Here is an 18,345-nt window from a genome sequence, read left to right on the forward strand (position 1 = left end):
CGTCTTATCACTTGCATTGTAACCCATCAGAAGTTAAATCATTCTGTCAAAAATAAATTTATCAAAAAACTTTTGTGTATTGCATTGGAAAAACCTTAAAATTGATCATCTCCATCGGAGATGATCAACACAAAAGAATGACAAGCTTGTCGTTAGTTTTAAGGGTGTGTAATGTAAAATCTAAGAGGCATTGCTATTTCAAATTCCGAATGATTTAACCCTTCCCTCCCTTTCTTGGAATTTAATGGAATTACTGGAGCAGAAGCGAGAGAGGATTATAAAGGATTGCCCCTGATTGTGATAGCGGTTATGCAGCCAGCGCAGTTTTGCGATCGCGCTGGTTGCGTCTGCCCCCTTCAGCATGCACTTCTAGCGGCGACACTTGACCCAATACTTTTGCAGCTTCCTGGCCTTGATAATATTGCAACATAATCCGGTGTTTTTTTTTTTTAATTATTATTATTAAAACGAAGTGTAGTCACTGTGGGTACGGTAATATTGCAGCATGAAAAATTATCCTGCTTAAAATATCAGCAGATCTTGAAGGGAGAGAATGTAATATTTTGTTATAATTTCCTAACCTCACCAGAAAAATCTTGTGTTTTAAAGCTCAAGCTAAAATTAATTACTGTTTAACTGTTTTTTTTTCTCTTGTAAGAGCCAATATGGAGAATACAATTATTAATTCCTAGCAACTCTTTAAAAAGAATGAGGAATTTTACTGTTTTTATTCTGTTACCATTTTAAATATTGCATGAACTAGAAAAATATTGGTACAGTTTTAGAAGTTCATCTCTAATCATTCAGAAAGTCTTTGTTTTGAAAAAAGTCTGGTTGCAAAATTTTTTCTTCTTCTATTATTCTGCAGTTTTTTTACATTTTCTTGGTAATCTCTAGAGATAAACTGGTAGATGAGTTTCTGTTGGCTTTAGTTGGCTGTGGACTTTACAGTAGTCTTTAGTTAGAAATTTTAATCGGAATTAAGAAAATAAACGTTATAATCGGATGTGTGGTTGCAGGTAAAAAAAGTATTAAATTAAATTAAGGCAAGATTTCTATTTTTGACTGTTTGGAAATGAAATTGAAGATAGTAATTAAATAAAATACCTATGAAAACTTCTTAGCACAATAAAAATTGTATAAATGTTCAATGTTGGATAAATGATTTTTGTGCTTTTTTCTCTTGTTTTGTTTGATGCTTAAATTTTCAGGAAGTATTTTAATGCAATCAACCCCATGATTTTGAAAGTATGCTTTTTAATGTTTTCATTTAAAATGATAAAAAAATCTTTATTGCAAAAAAATTAAGAATTTTAATAATTAAATTGTATATCTTTTTCTAATGACAATTTCTTATGTGTTTGCAGGTTGGGTTTCGTTCGAATGGCGGCGAGTGAGCAAGCCGGGGTCAAAGCTGCAGCGGCCAAATCCACCCTAGCCACCCTCGCGGCGAGCATCCCTGAGTAAGAAGTCGGTCGGAGCGCGAGATAGAGAGTTAGCGATCGCAAGGCCGCGGGATGGAGCTGGGGTCGCTGCGGCTGCCACTCCTCCGGCGGCTCGCCATGGGGCCGTCGGCGCGGTGGGCCGGGCCTCGGCGTTGCGCAGCCGGTGCGCGGGGCAGCCCACCGCTTCCATGACGGTGCCCCCACCCGAGAGTTGCCGGCCGCGAGTGCTTCCCCCGGCCCGTGATTGACAGTTCAGTTGGCACAAGGCAAGCCGTGCAGTCGCGCTGCCGCCGTCACTCACTCTCTCTCTCACATGTATACGATTGTTGCTGCTGCAGCCGTTTGTTGTGCGCCCCGTCGGCATTGTTGAGAACAAGAAGTAGTGCGAATTTACCCCAGTGAGTGTTGCAGCCGGAACAAGTGTTCGTGCGTGTTGGATTTACTCTGTACTGACTAGTGTCCGTGTGCAAGTTCGCAGCGCGTAGGCCCGGCCCTTCGCGCCCAGTTTTTCGGTCTCTCGCGGTCAAACACAGCAGCAAAAGTGGCTTTAATGGCTCAGCCAAGGGTAGGTGTCCCTCTCAGGGTGCCCACGGAGGGGCTCTGGAAGCAGGAGCCCCGGAGACCGAAGAAACCGCGACCGGCTGATTCGGGGGTGGCATGGCAACCTCAGGGTCGGGGGTGACCTTTCGCAGGTCAATGGGATCGTGTCAATCTGTCCGGGGTGACGTTTGTGGGCCAGGAAACGGAGCTGGACATTAATTTTCATTCAAAAGTGACACCGGAGGCGAGCAGCCTCTATTCCGACCTAATCAAAACAAAATCAAATTTAAATTTTCCAAATTTTTTATTTTGTCTGAAATTTTAGAGAATTTTTTACGGGTTGCCAATTTATTTTGTTCATATTTATAAAAAAAATTTGAATCAAACGGTCGTCTGGTTTGTTTCTTCGCGCCCGGGGAGCTCAGTCCTTCTTCAGGGCCCTCTTCGGTGCGGCCTTCCCGCCCCTGCGTGAGGACCTGGGGTGACCTGAGCGTTGCTTGTTGCAGTATGACGACGGAATACATCCGTACGCGATGGAGAACGCGCCACCGTCCATGTACGACCCGCACGTGGGCCACCGAGGGCCTCTGCAGTCTCTGTCGCACCACTCGCCCCACATGAACCACGCGGGGATGCACCAGTACCACGGCAACCACGTGAGCACCCCGGTCTCCAACCATGTCATGGGCAACGTCCCTGACGTTCACAAACGGGACAAGGATGCGATTTACGGGTGAGTGAAAAATGCCCGTGCCCGGCCGGAGCGCAGCGCCGCCCTTCGGCCGCGGGAAAGCGAGTGATTTTAACTGGCGAGTGGCGCGGAAAATTGCGGAAAATTTGCCACATGAACGGGGAGCATGCGAAATTCCCACATTTTTTATCTGCTAACAAGGTTTTTCTTCCTATAAATTTTATCTTTATGGGATAATTAAATTAGACGTAACTGATAAGAAGGTTTATATTAATCAAAATTGGAATTATTGTTAACTTGATATTTTTAAAAAATTATTATTTATGTAATTTTATATTGTAGTTTTTATCGTGTCTTGATCAAATTAACTTTTTATTTTTATCAAATGAAGTCATTAAATTTGTAAAATAAATAGAAGGTATGAGATTAAATATTTTAATGACCATTAAAATATCTTTTTTTGTTGTTACTGTTTTTTAATATTATTTGTAGAAACTAAATCCTAAATTTTATTAGAGTTTAAGCGCTATTTACAAACAATTTCCATTTGGCGTCACATAAGGGCTGTTGTCAGCACATAACGTCATTAAAAGGCTTACCTAAAACCGGGGCTGCTGCGCTCGAGTTTACTGCGTGCAGGAAATAGGAACAATGCTCGGAGGAGCTGAATGAGATTTGGGGTGACTTCCTTTATGGAGACGCGCGCGTATTTCTTCCTTCCCATGCATAAAAGAATTTTATGATGCACGCTCTCGCTTGCAAGAGCAGAGAGAAATCTTATCAAGCTCCAACTTTGATAGCTCCATATAAGAGGTAGTAAAATTTGATACCGTCCTCGCTCTTTTTGGGTGTAATAAATTGGTCAAATTGCTTGCTTGCTCCTCTTCTTCGGCGTCTTTCGCTATTTTACACGCCACACCACCGCCGCTCTTCTGCGCTGAGCATAATACGCCTTTGATGGAGTATTACCAACATGTTGCATGCTCTGTGTCTCTTTCTCTCTCTCTCTCTCGGGCGCGTATTGATTCACAAAAGCTTTACTGTCTTTTTACGACTCTCCAGTGAGCCACCAAACGTGCCGTTTAATGAGTGGAAAATTAATAATAAAACTGAAAAGTGCACTCGGGTCAAAAACCGTCCTTTCTCGGCGAGGGTGTTGTATTAATATTATAAATAAATTTCAAGCGGATTAAAAAAGGTTTTGGTGATTTCGGCCGGCGTGCAATTACCGCCAAGTTTCTTCCTCGTCTCGCCGCGGTGCTGTAATGATCAGTTATTAAAGCGCGTTGGCTCGGATATCTGATGATATTCAATCAGCTACCGTGTTGAGTCCCTTTTTTGTTGTAATTACTCCCGAAAATAATAATAATAATAATCGGCGGGGCTGCTATTTTAATATCATCACACACGGCGCGGAGCTGCTTCTGTGCGGGTAGGCGTGTTTATAGCCCGGCCGCGAACGGCGCTTGCCTCCGCGTCACCTGGCGCGCCTCAATCCTCGGACTCGCTTTTTAATTTACCTCGGGGCCGCGAGCTTCATTTACCTATTAATGAGAAATAGTGATTGGAATCTCGGTCCGGGTCGTGCTTTTTTAATGAATTTACGACCGCCGAGATTAATTTTCCTCCTTTCTGGAGCGGCGAGAATTTTTTGACTCCTCCGGCTCCGGAGATTAAAAATGCGCGCGCGGCTTTTTTGTTTTGCGGCCGGATTGTTTTGTCCGTTGCGAGATGTATGCACGCATGAATATGAAATTGCGGCTGATGCATATGTAAATGCGTGGAAGGCCATATTTTGAACGGAATAAATTTCGTTTGCTCGGCAAAAATAAAATAGAGTCGTAAATAGTGTGTACCCACTTTTTTATGACAATGCCACTCGCATCTGAATGTAGCAATTTGCCCTCGTGAAAACGCGGCCCGAGAAAAATGATTTAGTGGAAAAATGATTGCCGTTTTGAGGAATGGCTTTTAAATTGGTGCTAAAATTTAGCTTTCATGGCCTAACTTAAGTTACTAATCTGTTATTATTTTACGTTGATTAAATTATTTTTATCTAAAATCATGATTTTTTGAAAATGTCAATCAGAGTTAAATTAGATTTTAGTATTTAAAAAAATATTACCGATGTGATAAATGCAAAATTGATAGTGATTTACTTAAAGGATTTTTTTGTGTGCTTAAAAAATATTTTGTTTACAATTTCTTATATTATTGTTGTTTATTTGTCCACATTGTTTCAATAAATTGTTTACATACTATTGTTTGGAACAATTTATTTAAAAAATGACAAAATTGCACCTCCACTAGCAAGAATTTTGCTTAAACTTCCAAGATTAAAAAGACCCCATCCGCCGCAGTGAACAATTTCAAGTAATCAGATATTTGCAGGAAATTGCATGCTAACTTAATAATAAAAATTTAATTTTTTAAAACCGATATTTCAATTTAAAGAGTTGCAACAGAGAAGGGAATACAAAATTGCAGCAGTTTAATTATTAATTTTCATTTAAATTAAACAAAAAATCCTTATATATTATTATATTAATATTTTTCTCATTCCAGGCATCCGTTGTTCCCACTTCTGGCGCTGATTTTTGAAAAGTGCGAATTGGCCACATGCACCCCCCGTGAGCCAGGGGTGGCCGGCGGCGACGTCTGCTCATCAGAGTCCTTCAACGAGGACATCGCCGTCTTCTCAAAACAGGTAGGCTCTCCATCCGGAGTATATTAATTTATTAATATTATTAGTATTTAATGATTAATTATGAGTAAAAAAAATTCCACGTCGGCGTGAAAACAGAAATTAATTTTTGCCAATCAGTGCGTGAATTCTCCCTAGGTGAGCCACCCCGAGCGCGCGCGTTTCTGTAATTTATTGCCGTCCACACGCACTCGACGCAAATTATCCGGGGCGAAGGAAAATTGCTCTGTTTGTTGTGATAGGTCGGAACGCAATAATTTTGTCTGGGAAAAAATGGTGAAGTGGCAGTAGGTACATTAATTTATTTCCGCCACCACGCATGATGATATGTCCCGCGCGCGGTGTGAAGAATTCTCGAGTGTTTTTACAATAAATAATGCGCGCGCGGGGGTAATTTTGTGCCTGTGGTTAGCCCCTGCTCGTTGCAGTGAGGAGCTCACAGGCAGTAGCACCCCCGGTGCAGATGTACACGCTGCACCCGAACCACCTAAATTACAGGCCCGAACAGTCAAAACTTTTTATCACATAATACAACAGCAACAAAATTAATATATTTAGGCAGTAACATTTTATCTGAAAAATGAATTAAATTGTATTCAATATTTATTCTTGAAAAATATACTGAAAAATCATGTTATTAATAGCAGTTTGATAATTTATAATCCATCACCAGCTTCAACCGTTTTTTTAAGCAAATTCTTAACTCCTTTCCTTTGCCTAAATTCTAAGCGAACTTCAATATTTAATACAGTCGCTTTTTTTATTAAATTATAAATGATTGATCTAAATATAAGTTAAATATCAAAATTTAAAAATTATAATAACTTAATAAATTAAAATTTAAAAAATACAAATATTAACGGTAATTGTTTAGGTTAAAATTTGTGCATGATCATGTAAATAATTTTTTTTTTAATTATCTTGGTATATATTTTATATTGGTGTTGTATTTTCACTGTCAATATTTAAAATATTTTATCCAGAATTTTAAAATCTTTCGTTAAAATTGCTAATTCATATATAAGGCCGTTGTGAAGAGTGTCCCAGTTTGCAAACACATGCAAGCTACACGTTTTCGGAGGGGGTGGCTTGACAGATGCCAGCGAATTTTCAAATTCATAACACAAGCCACGGCTGCAGTTTTGAAACCTGATCTCGGCCAGCCCTTCTGGCTGCGGCCGTAAGACAAAATGCATCGGCGCTGATAAAATTATCGTCTGCATTATTATTTTCCTCGCGGCGGCCGAAAAATAGGCACTGGGGCACGAATGTAACTCGAAACTTTGCTCCGCCGGCCGCCGCTGCAGTTCGGGGATTACTCACTATAGTTTATTCTTCGGCGGCTCGGAAACTTTTACTATTGGAAAAATGGTTTTGATATTTAATGCGTCCTCGGTGGAGCAGAAAATTTTATTGAGGAAAAAAATATAATCCACTCTTAATTCAATCCGGATGAAATTCAATTCTGCGGGCTCATGAAATGAAATTGGGCCACTCTGGAATTCCAGCCGGCATATCGATTTAACGATCGTTCGAGGAAAAATGCCGAATCATTACCGCAGTAACTGTCTGTGCTTTTTATTCCATCCAAGAGCATTTTGGCAGATTTTATTTTTTACCCGGAGTTTGCACGGACAAGCCAATTAGAGGCCAATCGGCGAATTGCTCTGCCGGACCACCACCGGCAGAGATTTCTCCATCGCTAAGCGGCGCAAATTCGACTTCAATAATGTGTAATTTGGGTGGAAAGTTGTTTGCTCAAAGTGCATGCGGTGTACATGCGGATAATTGCTGAGCGGCGGCCGGCAGTGCTGCTCACTTGCAGCCTCGCGCGCGAGACTTGATTGCTTTTTTGAAAAGTAGACGCTACGTGTGACGACTTCCCACTGCTATAATTGGAGTCTTTGCTCCTTCGCAGCCATTTACCAGGGTGGTATTTTTATAGCCCCCCTGCAACACTCTATAAAGGTATCCAGCTGCGGATATTGTGCTATGCCTGTTTTTTTTTTATACCAGAGACTCGCGCGCGTTCGCAGCGTTGGTTGGGCAAAATGGCTGAGTGCGTGCATTGACATGCATCCATCCATCCCGAAAAACATTTCTTTTCTTGCCTCCCCTCCCGGGAGAGAGGCAAGGGTTGCTATGCGATCGAGGGATGCTCTCGCGGTTGAGGTAGGAAAGGACACACTGCATGCTGGTTTGATTCGAAATCAGCTAGACAAGCAGGATGTTGCCGGTTGACCTAATTTATAATGATGGTCATTGTGAATTTTTCCACACTACATCCCACTCGGGAAGTTGGTAAATTAGAGGCTTTTTGTGTTGAATTATATTTTTCCATTCAGTTATTAACTTTAATTTATCATAAATATAAGAGTAAAAATTATATAATTTTAAATTCAATTTATATTTTTAGCATTTTTTGATCAACTTATGTTTTTTTTTTATGAAATTAAATTTTATCAAGAAGATCACCTAATTTTTTTATGTATGTTAACGACTTTTATGTGTTAGTTGATTTAGCTCTCGGCAGGCTCTCGGAAAGATTTTGTAAAAACTATATGAAAATAATACAACAATGTCTGTGAAATAACTTTTTGCTGCCATGCATTCTCCTGTTGCAAATTTCGTGGTAAGCTGAATTAAATTTAACTACTCTTATTTAACGACTCTTAATCAAGCAGTTTTTATTTTAATGCAGTTAAAGCATTATAATGTTTTGAATTTTTGCTCTTTACATGTTGATGACACAAGGCACATAAATCCACTCGAGATAAATCTGAATCGCTCAAATTGCATTACAATTATATCGCCTCTCGCTCTTTTAATGTGCGGCAAAAAACCAGCTCATAATTTCGAGATCCGTGCATGTCTCCTCATTTGCGGACGAAACAGCCTCGATTTTCGTTTTTTTTCTCTTGGCTCTCAAGGCCTGAACGACGTTAAGTAAACGCCTCATTTTCTCTGCGTCGGCCGGCGTGTGATTTAAAATTGCGATTTGCGCCGGTTGATATTGAGCGAGAGAGGATCATTAATCTGTTAGCACACTAGAGATGTGTGTGTATGTGTGGAATAAAAATTTATATATATAGACACACTCACACACACACGAGTCTGTGCGGTGGTCCAACCAATATAATATCTCTCGAGGTGGATGCATGGCGAGCGAGCTGCTTTGCATGTAACCAGTTAGACGAGTTGCGCAAGACGGACATCTTGAATATTCCTGCCCATAAAGAAAGAGCGACGTGAATACTGTTTTGGGTCATTTACCACACGCATCACGGCATAAATTCCTCTCTGACAATCGACCCCGGCTGTAAATTCGCGAACACTAATGAATGGGCCGCGGATTAATTGGGAGTGTAGAAGGGTTATTTTTGAACTTGTGAATGAGGGGTCACCGCACAATCGGAATTCGGCGAGGTGCTGAAAATAAAATCCTGACATGCACTAGGTGCATCAATTCCTGGAGACTTTGGCCGCGTGATTTGTGTCTGTGTCAATTTCAGTGACAGCGCACTGACAAGTGAACAAATATAAATTACGACGGCGGCGGCAAGCGAGCAGTCAGCTGTTGGGGATCTCGCTGGATTTATGCACGGTCGATATTTATGACTGTCGAATGAATCACTTTCAGCACAAATTCTCGGCTGCACTACTCTACTATACCAGCCGGCCGGGGTCAAGGACGCGCGCCCCGGCTATCACAAACACAGAGCCAAAACAAAACGAAGCCTTTTGACGCCGAATATTAAATTTCACACCGCATTTTTTCCCCGACGCAACAGACACAAAACCACGGTGGGGCTGTATTGCAAAAAATTATTTAATTCGTGCGTTAGTGGAAATTTTAAAGTCAATTAATTTCGGAGATTAATCTTTGGTTGCGTGTTGTAAAGATCATGAGGAGTAAACGCGTCACGCTGCTCACAAAACTCTCACCAAGTGACAAAAGAAGATTTCTTATCAACGGTTTACAATATTTGTTCGATAGTGAGTGCGAGAGTTGTGTTGTGTACACTATTCGGCTGGAATCGACACCTTCCCGCCGCCGCGATAACCGGGCGCTCTATATTATATTAGTACTATTTTATAATATCTCATCATAACTAACTAAATAACGCGCGAGCTACAGAGCTGCGGCTGTGCGGTGTCAATAGCACAATGTGCGCCTGCCGAGCGATAAAATGCTAGAGAGCTGCTAGTTCGGGTGATTGATGGATGGGCCACGGCCAAATTTGAATCCGACAAACTGCTGACTGCATTCCACTCGCGACGCGGATATTATCTGCGTTGCTGGATTGTTTTCCTTTTGGGTACATTTATTACGTTGCTAAATTATTTTTTTCTGATAATTTCTAATGTCGTTAAAGCAGAAAAAATAATAATAATAATCCAGTAATATAAAATAAAAGTAAGCCTTAATAAAATTATTTATGCAGCAATTTTATTTTGTAATTTTAAAATTGAACTCAAATTTTATTTTACACCATTCGTATAGAACCTTATTTAGAAAAATTGTTTTCTTTTGAACAAAAAGTCGCTAGGAAAGTACAGTTATTCTCGACTTGCCATTCAAATGTGTTTTCTTTCACTGGCGTGGAGGATCAACTAGGCTGGGAACTTTCCAGACCACATTCCACCAGGGTGGCCAATTGAAGGAAATAACAAAAGCCCCCGCTATTTTATGCATGAGCAAAAGCAGGAAATTTCGCGAGCACCTTTTTCCAACAATGGTGTGTGCGGCGCGATTTCCATAAGTAAGCACCCCTTTCTTTCTTTTATTCATTACGTGTCCCTCTCTCGCCATTGAAATCGTGCAGTGAGCACGAGGAGGAAAGATTTTGGAGAAAAAAGAGGCAGCCAGCGGGGCGAGTAAATAGGCTCTCCGCGACGATGCTCTTTTCTCACAACAATTGTCGATTGTTGTTGTGTTCCTGGAACGGCGGCAACTGCGCCCCGCTGCCGCCTGGCTGGCGAAGCAAACTGTTTGCTTTTTCTGCTCTTGCTCTCTCTCAAGGGGATGAAATATTGCCAGGTAGGGAGACTTGCATGCACGCATTGTGGCTGCAGCCATCAAAGTTACCTTAGCCTCTCCTTTTGTGCGCGCCAGCACCCTGCTGATTCCACACAAAGCCTCGTCGCTTTTCATTTTCCCATCCCTCTGTAACTTTAAATATCGCATTTTTCTCCACTGCAGCTCTCTGTCCATTCCCATTTTTTCATTCTTTTCTCTCTCTCTGAAAATACCCAGAGAGGTCCCTTTTGGCTGCGTGTGCGTGTCTTGTGTGTTACCTGGCTGTGCATAATCTGCTTTGCTCATCAATACACCCCCCGCTGGCAGCAGCAGCTCCTTTCAGGAATCAAGGAAACCTTTCGAGAAACGCTGCTTTTCAGAGAGAAAACGCTGTTTTTCTGATAATGCGTCTTGCCAGGCGTGGTGTTTTTCCTCCAGCGATCAGCGGGGTCCCCCTGTTTGTGACTGACTGCCTGCCCATCCATCCATCCCCCGTCGTCCCTTCTTAATTTTTGGACACTGCTCTTTTGCAGCCCAAGAGAAAAATAAAAAAATAATGCGTAGCAAATCTGTAAACTCCTGCGAAACGCCAGAGAAAAATAAAAGTCTCTCTCTTCACAGCACAGTGGGCTCGAAATTGATTGCTAAGTGCTTCGTCGAATTTGTCCTGAGCCTGGGAGATGGATGCAATTGAAATGGTCCGATTGATGAGAATTCCAGGAAAAACAATTTTCTTCAGATCACTCTCCATAGAAGCTACCGTATTTTATTTTTTTAATTTGATCGGGTGTGCTCGAGTGGAATATCACTCGCGGTTTTATCTCTGCACCTGCTTCGTTCACTGTGGACGCTAATTAATTTTGAAAATTTGCGTGTGTGTGCTCTGGTGGCAATATGCAAGGCAGGCGCGGAAAAATCAGTTTCTTATATATGTGTATGACAAAGCGGCTCTATTGTTGAGGCCGTCTATGAAAATAAAGCAGCGATAACAATGCAGACACGCAACTGCTCCGCGTGTGTGACTTTTTGCCATTAAGCTGGGGCGCAAGGGAAAGGGCTCCGCTCTTTCTCCCGGTGCATAATGTTTGATATTGGACGCCGGGCACGCCACTGGAGCCGATTTGCGAGACGGATATTTTTATTAAAAAATGTAACGTGCGCCCTTCTGACCGCCCGGACCGCTCTGGTTTTATTAAAAAAAGGCACCCGGAATTTCGTGGAGAGCATTGTTGAAACGGGGAAGTAGTGATTTGGCCTGTCAACCGGCGTGTGTTTATAAATAAGGCAAGGTGTCATCGCCGCCTGTGATTGATTGCCGCACACCATCGGCTCCAGGCCCTTTTCCCAGAAGGCTTTGCTTCATTTCACAACAGGATTGCTCATTTTCGGCCAATTTTTGCTTTTTTGTTAGCGAAAAACAATAAATAGAAAAAAAATGAAGAAAAAAAATTAGTATGGGCTTGCAAAAACTAAATAATTTAATACAAAATCTATTTTAGTGATTACTGATTCTTTGTTTAATTTTGGAAACAGAAATAACATTGATAGAAACAAAAATATTGTCAAAGTAAGAAATATTATTAATTTCTTTAAACACTATTGATTGCCATTCAAAATTAGAATACACCAGAAAAATTTAAGCATAATTCATAAATATGTTAAATATTTAACATGTTTTTAGCATTTTTCGTAGGTTTTAATTTACAACTATTGTAAATTATTTTGTTGTTTATTTATTTAAATGTTGAAATGGAGCTTTATTTGGAAACACGTTGTGTATAATTAAAATTATGAAATGACATATAATTTGGTTAATTATTTGCAAAATTACACTTAATACTTCCAAGTTGTCAATGGAATTTTTTCCCTGTTGATATTCACAACTTGCCTGGCTTCGGAGTTTATTTTGTGTGTCTTTTATCGTTTTACATTTGATAAGAGCTGCGCGGGCTCAGTTTGAAATTAAATTTCTTTAGTTCAGTGGAGCGAGTTTTTTCCCTTTCATTCTCATGATCGAATCGAAATTCAGGCGACCTCTGGTGCACCAAAACGCGTGCTGAGCTCATTAAGCATTAAGGTTCAGCATGCGTGACAAACGAACGCACCACATCTGATTAAAAGTACACCCTGCCTGCATAGGCGCCGATTTTCCGAGACGAAAATCGAATTCACAGACCGTTCGGCATTTCTGATATGTAGAATTACTGCTGTTTGATGCAATTTCTACTCATGCACGTAGCGAGAGTGTATAATTGAGTCTGTCATTTCATTAAGCTGTTCACGGCATAATTAAAATAACAGCGTGATTGTTCACAGTGATAATGCACACACACACTCGCTCGCTCGCAGCCCTGCGCGGCGCTAATGATCTTTTGTCCCATTTTTATCATTAAAAGCTCGCACACAGGCGTCACACAGTGTGAGTGCTGACTGTGTATATAATGTGTATAGTACTCTCGCGCATTCACCAACTAAAAAAGCACCGGGCTCATAATTACAAAAAAGCGGTCTGATAATCATCGGCTCTTAAATTACGTAAAAATCACCGGGAATTTAGTATGACAAGAGAGAAATAGGAGTGCAAAAAAAAAATGAAATTCATTGACACGCCAACAACGTCAACGCAGAAATCAGTCAATACACGTGGACAGGGCTATATATACATAGAAATGAAATGAAAAACGTGTTCGGCTGATAAGGAAAAGCGACGCGGGCGGCGCGAAATTGTCTCTCATTTGCCAATTGCGCGCACACCCGGTATGTGCACTCAGCCGAAACACACACCAGTGCTCATGCAAATTAGATTAAAAACGCTCAAGGCCAGTCAAAAAACAAAACAAGCTCTGGGTTTATTTTTAGACTGTGCAATTTTCGCCTACAAAATAGATAAGCAACTTAACACGCCCCTGTTGAGCGTGTTTGCGTTTTTTTCCACCGCACTCTGGCTACTTTTCTTAATTTTAGTTAGTCTAGTGTGAAGTTAGTGAGTTGCTCAGGTGTATATTGACGGCAGGAAATGCACTTAGCCGCGGGAGATAATTTTCCCGCTGCCGTCCTGCATGTTATATTCTAATTTCATTTTCCCTCTCTTTTTCTTTTCTTATCAATGTGCAGCGAGTCGATAGTAATGAATTCCTCATTTCGTGTTCGCAGATACGCCAGGAGAAGCCCTACTACAATGCTGACCCCGAGGTGGATTCACTTGTGAGTATCAGCACCACTTCCTTTCTGACATTCCAGCTACATATGTCGTCAAATATTTTGCCTTTATCGCTATTTGCTCAGCATCAGCTGCTGTGTTTGAGGAAATCTGCTCTCGCGAGCGAGCGGGCGCTCTTTTGAATAGAAGACCATTTTTCGCTGTTATCCTGTAAAAAATGAACCGAGACGCGTCACCCTGCGCTTGAATCAAGAAGGGATTCCCGTGTGTTTGCATCCTGCTAAGCTCAAATAAAAACGTTTCAATGGGGAGCGAGCGAAGACGTAAAAAAAATTTGTCCCTGAATTGAAGGCATCTTTTAAGATTATATGGATCTTTTCATAGCATTTAATCCCTAAAAAGTCATTGCTGGTGGAAAAATAAATTGGCCTATAAAATATGTAAAATTTATTTAAAAACTAAGCGCTTATTTTTTTTTCCTATTTCTAAAACTTTTTCTATTTTTTTATTGATAGAAAAAAAATTATTTTAAAGTTTAAATGCTGATTGTGCTGTGCATTGAAATATTAGGCCTGATTCAAAATGAAAATTTACTATAAGAAAGGGGAAAAATATTAAATTAAATGTGAATTAAATTAGATTTCTTCGCCTCCCACTTTGGTCCTCTCTCTTGACTTTTTTCACTCTCTCGTTAGGGAATTCATTTAGAAAATTCATTCTCCGCGGCACGTTTAGGACAGCTTCGCTGCCGCCACTCAAGTGAGGCTTGATACGCACCCACTGGAGCCGCGGCCAGCCGGCCAGCTCACTTAAAAAGGAATTAATGTGCCTTGGCGTGGAGGCCGATTTTCCGCCGGGTCATGTGCACTTTGTTAGCAATGACTCTGCACTAATTGTGAACTGCAGCAGGGGAGATAAAACGCCGTGCACACGGCACAGGTCATACACATTTTCTTTCTCACACACACTCATATGTGAGAGAGTGAAGCGAAATAGTGTTTTTAAAATGCCGAGGAGGAGAGGAATGAAACTTTTTGACGCCGGCAAAGGAAAGAGAGCGAAATGATCGCGTTTGTTCTTTGGCTTTTCTTTCCTCCTCGCGCTCAGCATGACCGATTGTTTGGCTTGTCTGACACTCTCCGCAAGTATTTACCTAAGTCAATCTTTATTTAAAAAGAGAGAAACACACATTCATCTCAAGTGAGAGATGATAAATGATACGCGGCACACTCTCGGCAGCACCTTGACAAATATTAGGCGCTCAAGCAGCAGCAGGCTCGAATGAATCAATCAGGCGCCTTCTGGTTTTGTTTTCTGGCAGCAAGCTTGAGTGAAAAAAAAATATTAATATAAATAATAACGGTTTCGATTTTAGAAAATGTCAATTTATAAATTTCTAATATTATTAAGTAAATTTTTGATAATTCCACATAGATAATTTTCCTAATTTGATTCAGCAAAATTTCTGCCATTAGATTTTAAATATGTCTAAAAAGTTCAACTCACAAGAGGTTTGAACCCGTGATCTCTCAATTTTTTAAGAGGAAGTCAATAGTCAGTTCACATTGATTAAAATGCATAACTTTAATTTTTTTTTTAAAAAATAAAGTTTATTTATTTGAGAAGAAGTTACAATTGATAATGAGATTGTTGAGATTTTTTTCATTTTTATTATAATTTTTTTTTTCTTTTTAAATCACTGCAGGCTCAATTTTTTTATCTCCTGCCACAGGCGGAAACGTCCCCTTGGAATAAGATCAGCAGGTCAAAGAGACAAGTATAAATAGCGCCGTTTATGCTCGCTTTTTCTTTGATTGCCCTTATGTAATATGCTGATGGCGCTACAGCACCAGGCCACACCACTCGAGAGTAATTTCCCAGCTGTTGGCGCAAAAGTGAAGCATAAAAGAGTGTTTATAGGGCATTTTGATGATGATGACGGTCAATATTATTACCACAGAGCTGAGAGAATTACGGACGGTCGGAATGCCAAGCCGCCTGCTCGTCGGATGATTTATTGCACTTCTCTCATTCACTCAAATCACTATCATCATGCCATTATTTTAATAATAATCCCACAACAACAACAACCGAAATCATCTCCGCCTGCTTTTTAAAGAGGTGTGCGATTCGCACCGCTGTGTGAATATTATGGTGCACCACGGTTTTCACCTACTTAATTTGCAGCAACGAGGGAGTAACAGCTCCTTCAATGATGTTTAATTGAAAAATGAAGTTATTATTATAATTTATTATAAAATTAACTTCCGTTAGTATTAAAGAATGTTTAAGATAAATACTTTTTAGTTACTAGCCTTAATAATGTGCTGGTCTCTGAGTAATTGAACAAATTTAATGATTTCATAATTGAAGTTAATAATAATTATTAAGTATGTAGTTCTTAAATTTCATTTCAGTTAGTTTAGTAACATAAAAATAAGAAAATCCTAGATAATGCATTAAAAGTTTATATTACTCGTTGCTTAAATTAAAAAAAAAAAATTAATAATTTAAACGTAGATATATAACAATGATATTAAATATATATTTTTCTAATTAACCTTTGCCAATTATAAGCAAAAAAAATTTTTTTGAAGCATTATAAAGCAATAAATTATTTATATTGTATCAAAAACTGTTAAGTAAAATTTAAATAAATTTTTGCAAATTCACACCCCTCCCCTCTCCAGCGCCTTTCCCAAAATGTAATATTTTTCCCTTCCATCATTTCTTTTCACAATTGATTTACTTTGCAATCGGTGATTTACGGTCACTCCAGCGTAATTAAACACGCGGAGAACCGGCCGTTGGCGAATAAATCACCGTTCTTTTGGCGGCCACGCCCACGCACCCCAATGCCAACTCGTGCACCTTAAACACATTATTGGCCTTTATTGAGTTATTACGCGCGCACAGCACCGGGCGAGACCTTCAATGAGACACACAATCGTAATGTTTGGGCGACGATTGCGTGATTGTTTACGTGCACACACGCGGCGGCGAAAAAAAACGCGCGCCCCGTCGTAATGATAATCGTAATAATAACACACGGACACACACAAACGTACAATAACGACGCGGGACCACCCACGGTGTCCCTTCGATGTAATATAAATTAATACCGAGAGAGGCATGCGCATGCAAATCCCCAGCGAGACTTTTCTTTTCTCTCTTCTTAAATACATACAATATGATAATACGCGAATCGGAGACGTTCAGTAATACGTGCAGGTTTCACTTTCAACCCGCCTGCTCTTCCCATCAATTTATATATTTATACCTAAGTACTGCCGCGTAGCTTTTGTCTGTCAGAGATGCTGCGGCTGTTTTAATACTGTATGTGTGTAGAGATGATAAATCTCCACGGAGAATATTATATGGCCGACTGCAGAAAGAAATTAATACCATTGTGAGAAGTCATATGGGAATTGTATATATCGCGATGCGCGAGATGTTTTGACTTAATAGGGTTATTTTTAGCACCTTTGCACCGACCACGTGGTTGATTTATTGCAGAGCTTACCTGCCGCTTTACTGCTCTGTAAATATACCTTTGTCCGCATAACTCATTGACCTACGCACCAGAAAGTGTGTGAAATTAATTTTTTTACGACTCAAAAAATTAATATTTTTATTATAATAAATGAGAATAATTTTGCAATGAATAGAATTTTCATTTAATATTAATATTTATTTTTTTTTATTATAGTTCAAACAATAAATTTCCCTTTTTGATGTTCTTCATATATTTTTTAGCGGAAATTTTTTTACTGGGGCCTAGCTTAATCCTTTTTTTAAATTTCTAAATATGTAATCGAGATTTATGTACAATTTTACCTGGGATTAGAAAATTTAGTGGTAATTAAAACATAAATATCTGATATTTTTGAGTACACAATAAATTGAATTTGGAAAAAAAATTGTTGCTAAAATCACCTGACCAATTGATACATTTTTATCTGATTTTAATCATAAAAAATAATAATAATAAAATAGCAAGGGACACTTTTGGCATGGGCATTCAAACCATAATAAAATTTAGTTGGCGAGCGTGACGGTATCATTAATTTGATATAAATTATTTTATTTGGTGTTCTTAACGCGTCGCTATCACGTCATCCGAGAGCATCGTAACAATAAATAAGTCACCGGGCAGCATGATTAAAAATCTTAATTCCAGTTCATTAATGCACTCTTAAACTACGTAAGCAAAGGGAAATAGAAAAATAAAACATAAGGGGTCGTAACTTTTTACGATTTCTTCCTGCCCGCCTAGCTAGAAAGAAAGAGCTGCACACACACAGGGAGATGTAGTAATTTCGGCGGCCATTATGTTGATTTTATTGGGAATGAACACGACTCGAACGCCTTGAAAGCCGACCGCTCTTCTCAAATATAATTTCCATTATTCACACAAACTCGAAAGTCTGCATTACGCGCATGAAAAGGCCGTCTTGTAGTCCTTAAATTGCTTATAATTTTCGTGAGTTGCATGATTATCTCCCTTCTCGCCGCTTATTTATTTCCCGAGACAACAGTATTTTAGAATATATATACGTGTGTGTGTGTAAATATATTTATATAAGTGCGGTCGACTGTGTGTGCGAGCGAGAATAAAAAGCAAAGCCAGCCACGCAGCGAGCATAGGGAGAGGGGCTATCGGCGCGGGATTTATATTTTACTCTTCTTTGCATGCTGATGATGTGAATAAATACACCAATAAGATGCAGCCGCCTCGCCGACGGTTCCTTTTCTCTCGGCCTGCTGTTTAATATTCCCTCTTGA

At 39.9% G+C, this 18,345-nt stretch overlaps 1 protein-coding gene across 9 annotated transcripts in view; it reads left to right on the forward strand.

Moving 5' to 3' along the window:
• The first annotated feature begins 1,676 nt into the window (after positions 1-1,676).
• Positions 1,677-18,345, forward strand: part of LOC132196786 (homeobox protein homothorax) — a 130,923-nt gene continuing 114,254 nt past the window's right edge. For all 9 annotated transcript variants that reach the window (XM_059619653.1, XM_059619656.1, XM_059619658.1 and 6 more), the window contains exons 1-4: positions 1,677-2,010; positions 2,492-2,718; positions 5,242-5,383; positions 13,554-13,604. In XM_059619653.1, the coding sequence (XP_059475636.1) occupies positions 1,996-2,010; positions 2,492-2,718; positions 5,242-5,383; positions 13,554-13,604 (435 nt within the window). In that variant the 5' untranslated portion in view covers positions 1,677-1,995. The remainder of the gene's footprint in view (positions 2,011-2,491; positions 2,719-5,241; positions 5,384-13,553; positions 13,605-18,345) is intronic.

This window comes from Neocloeon triangulifer, unplaced genomic scaffold, assembly GCF_031216515.1.
Source record: "Neocloeon triangulifer isolate White Clay Creek 2 clone unplaced genomic scaffold, ASM3121651v1 ptg000012l, whole genome shotgun sequence".
NCBI classification, from domain to species: Eukaryota; Metazoa; Arthropoda; class Insecta; order Ephemeroptera; family Baetidae; genus Neocloeon; species Neocloeon triangulifer.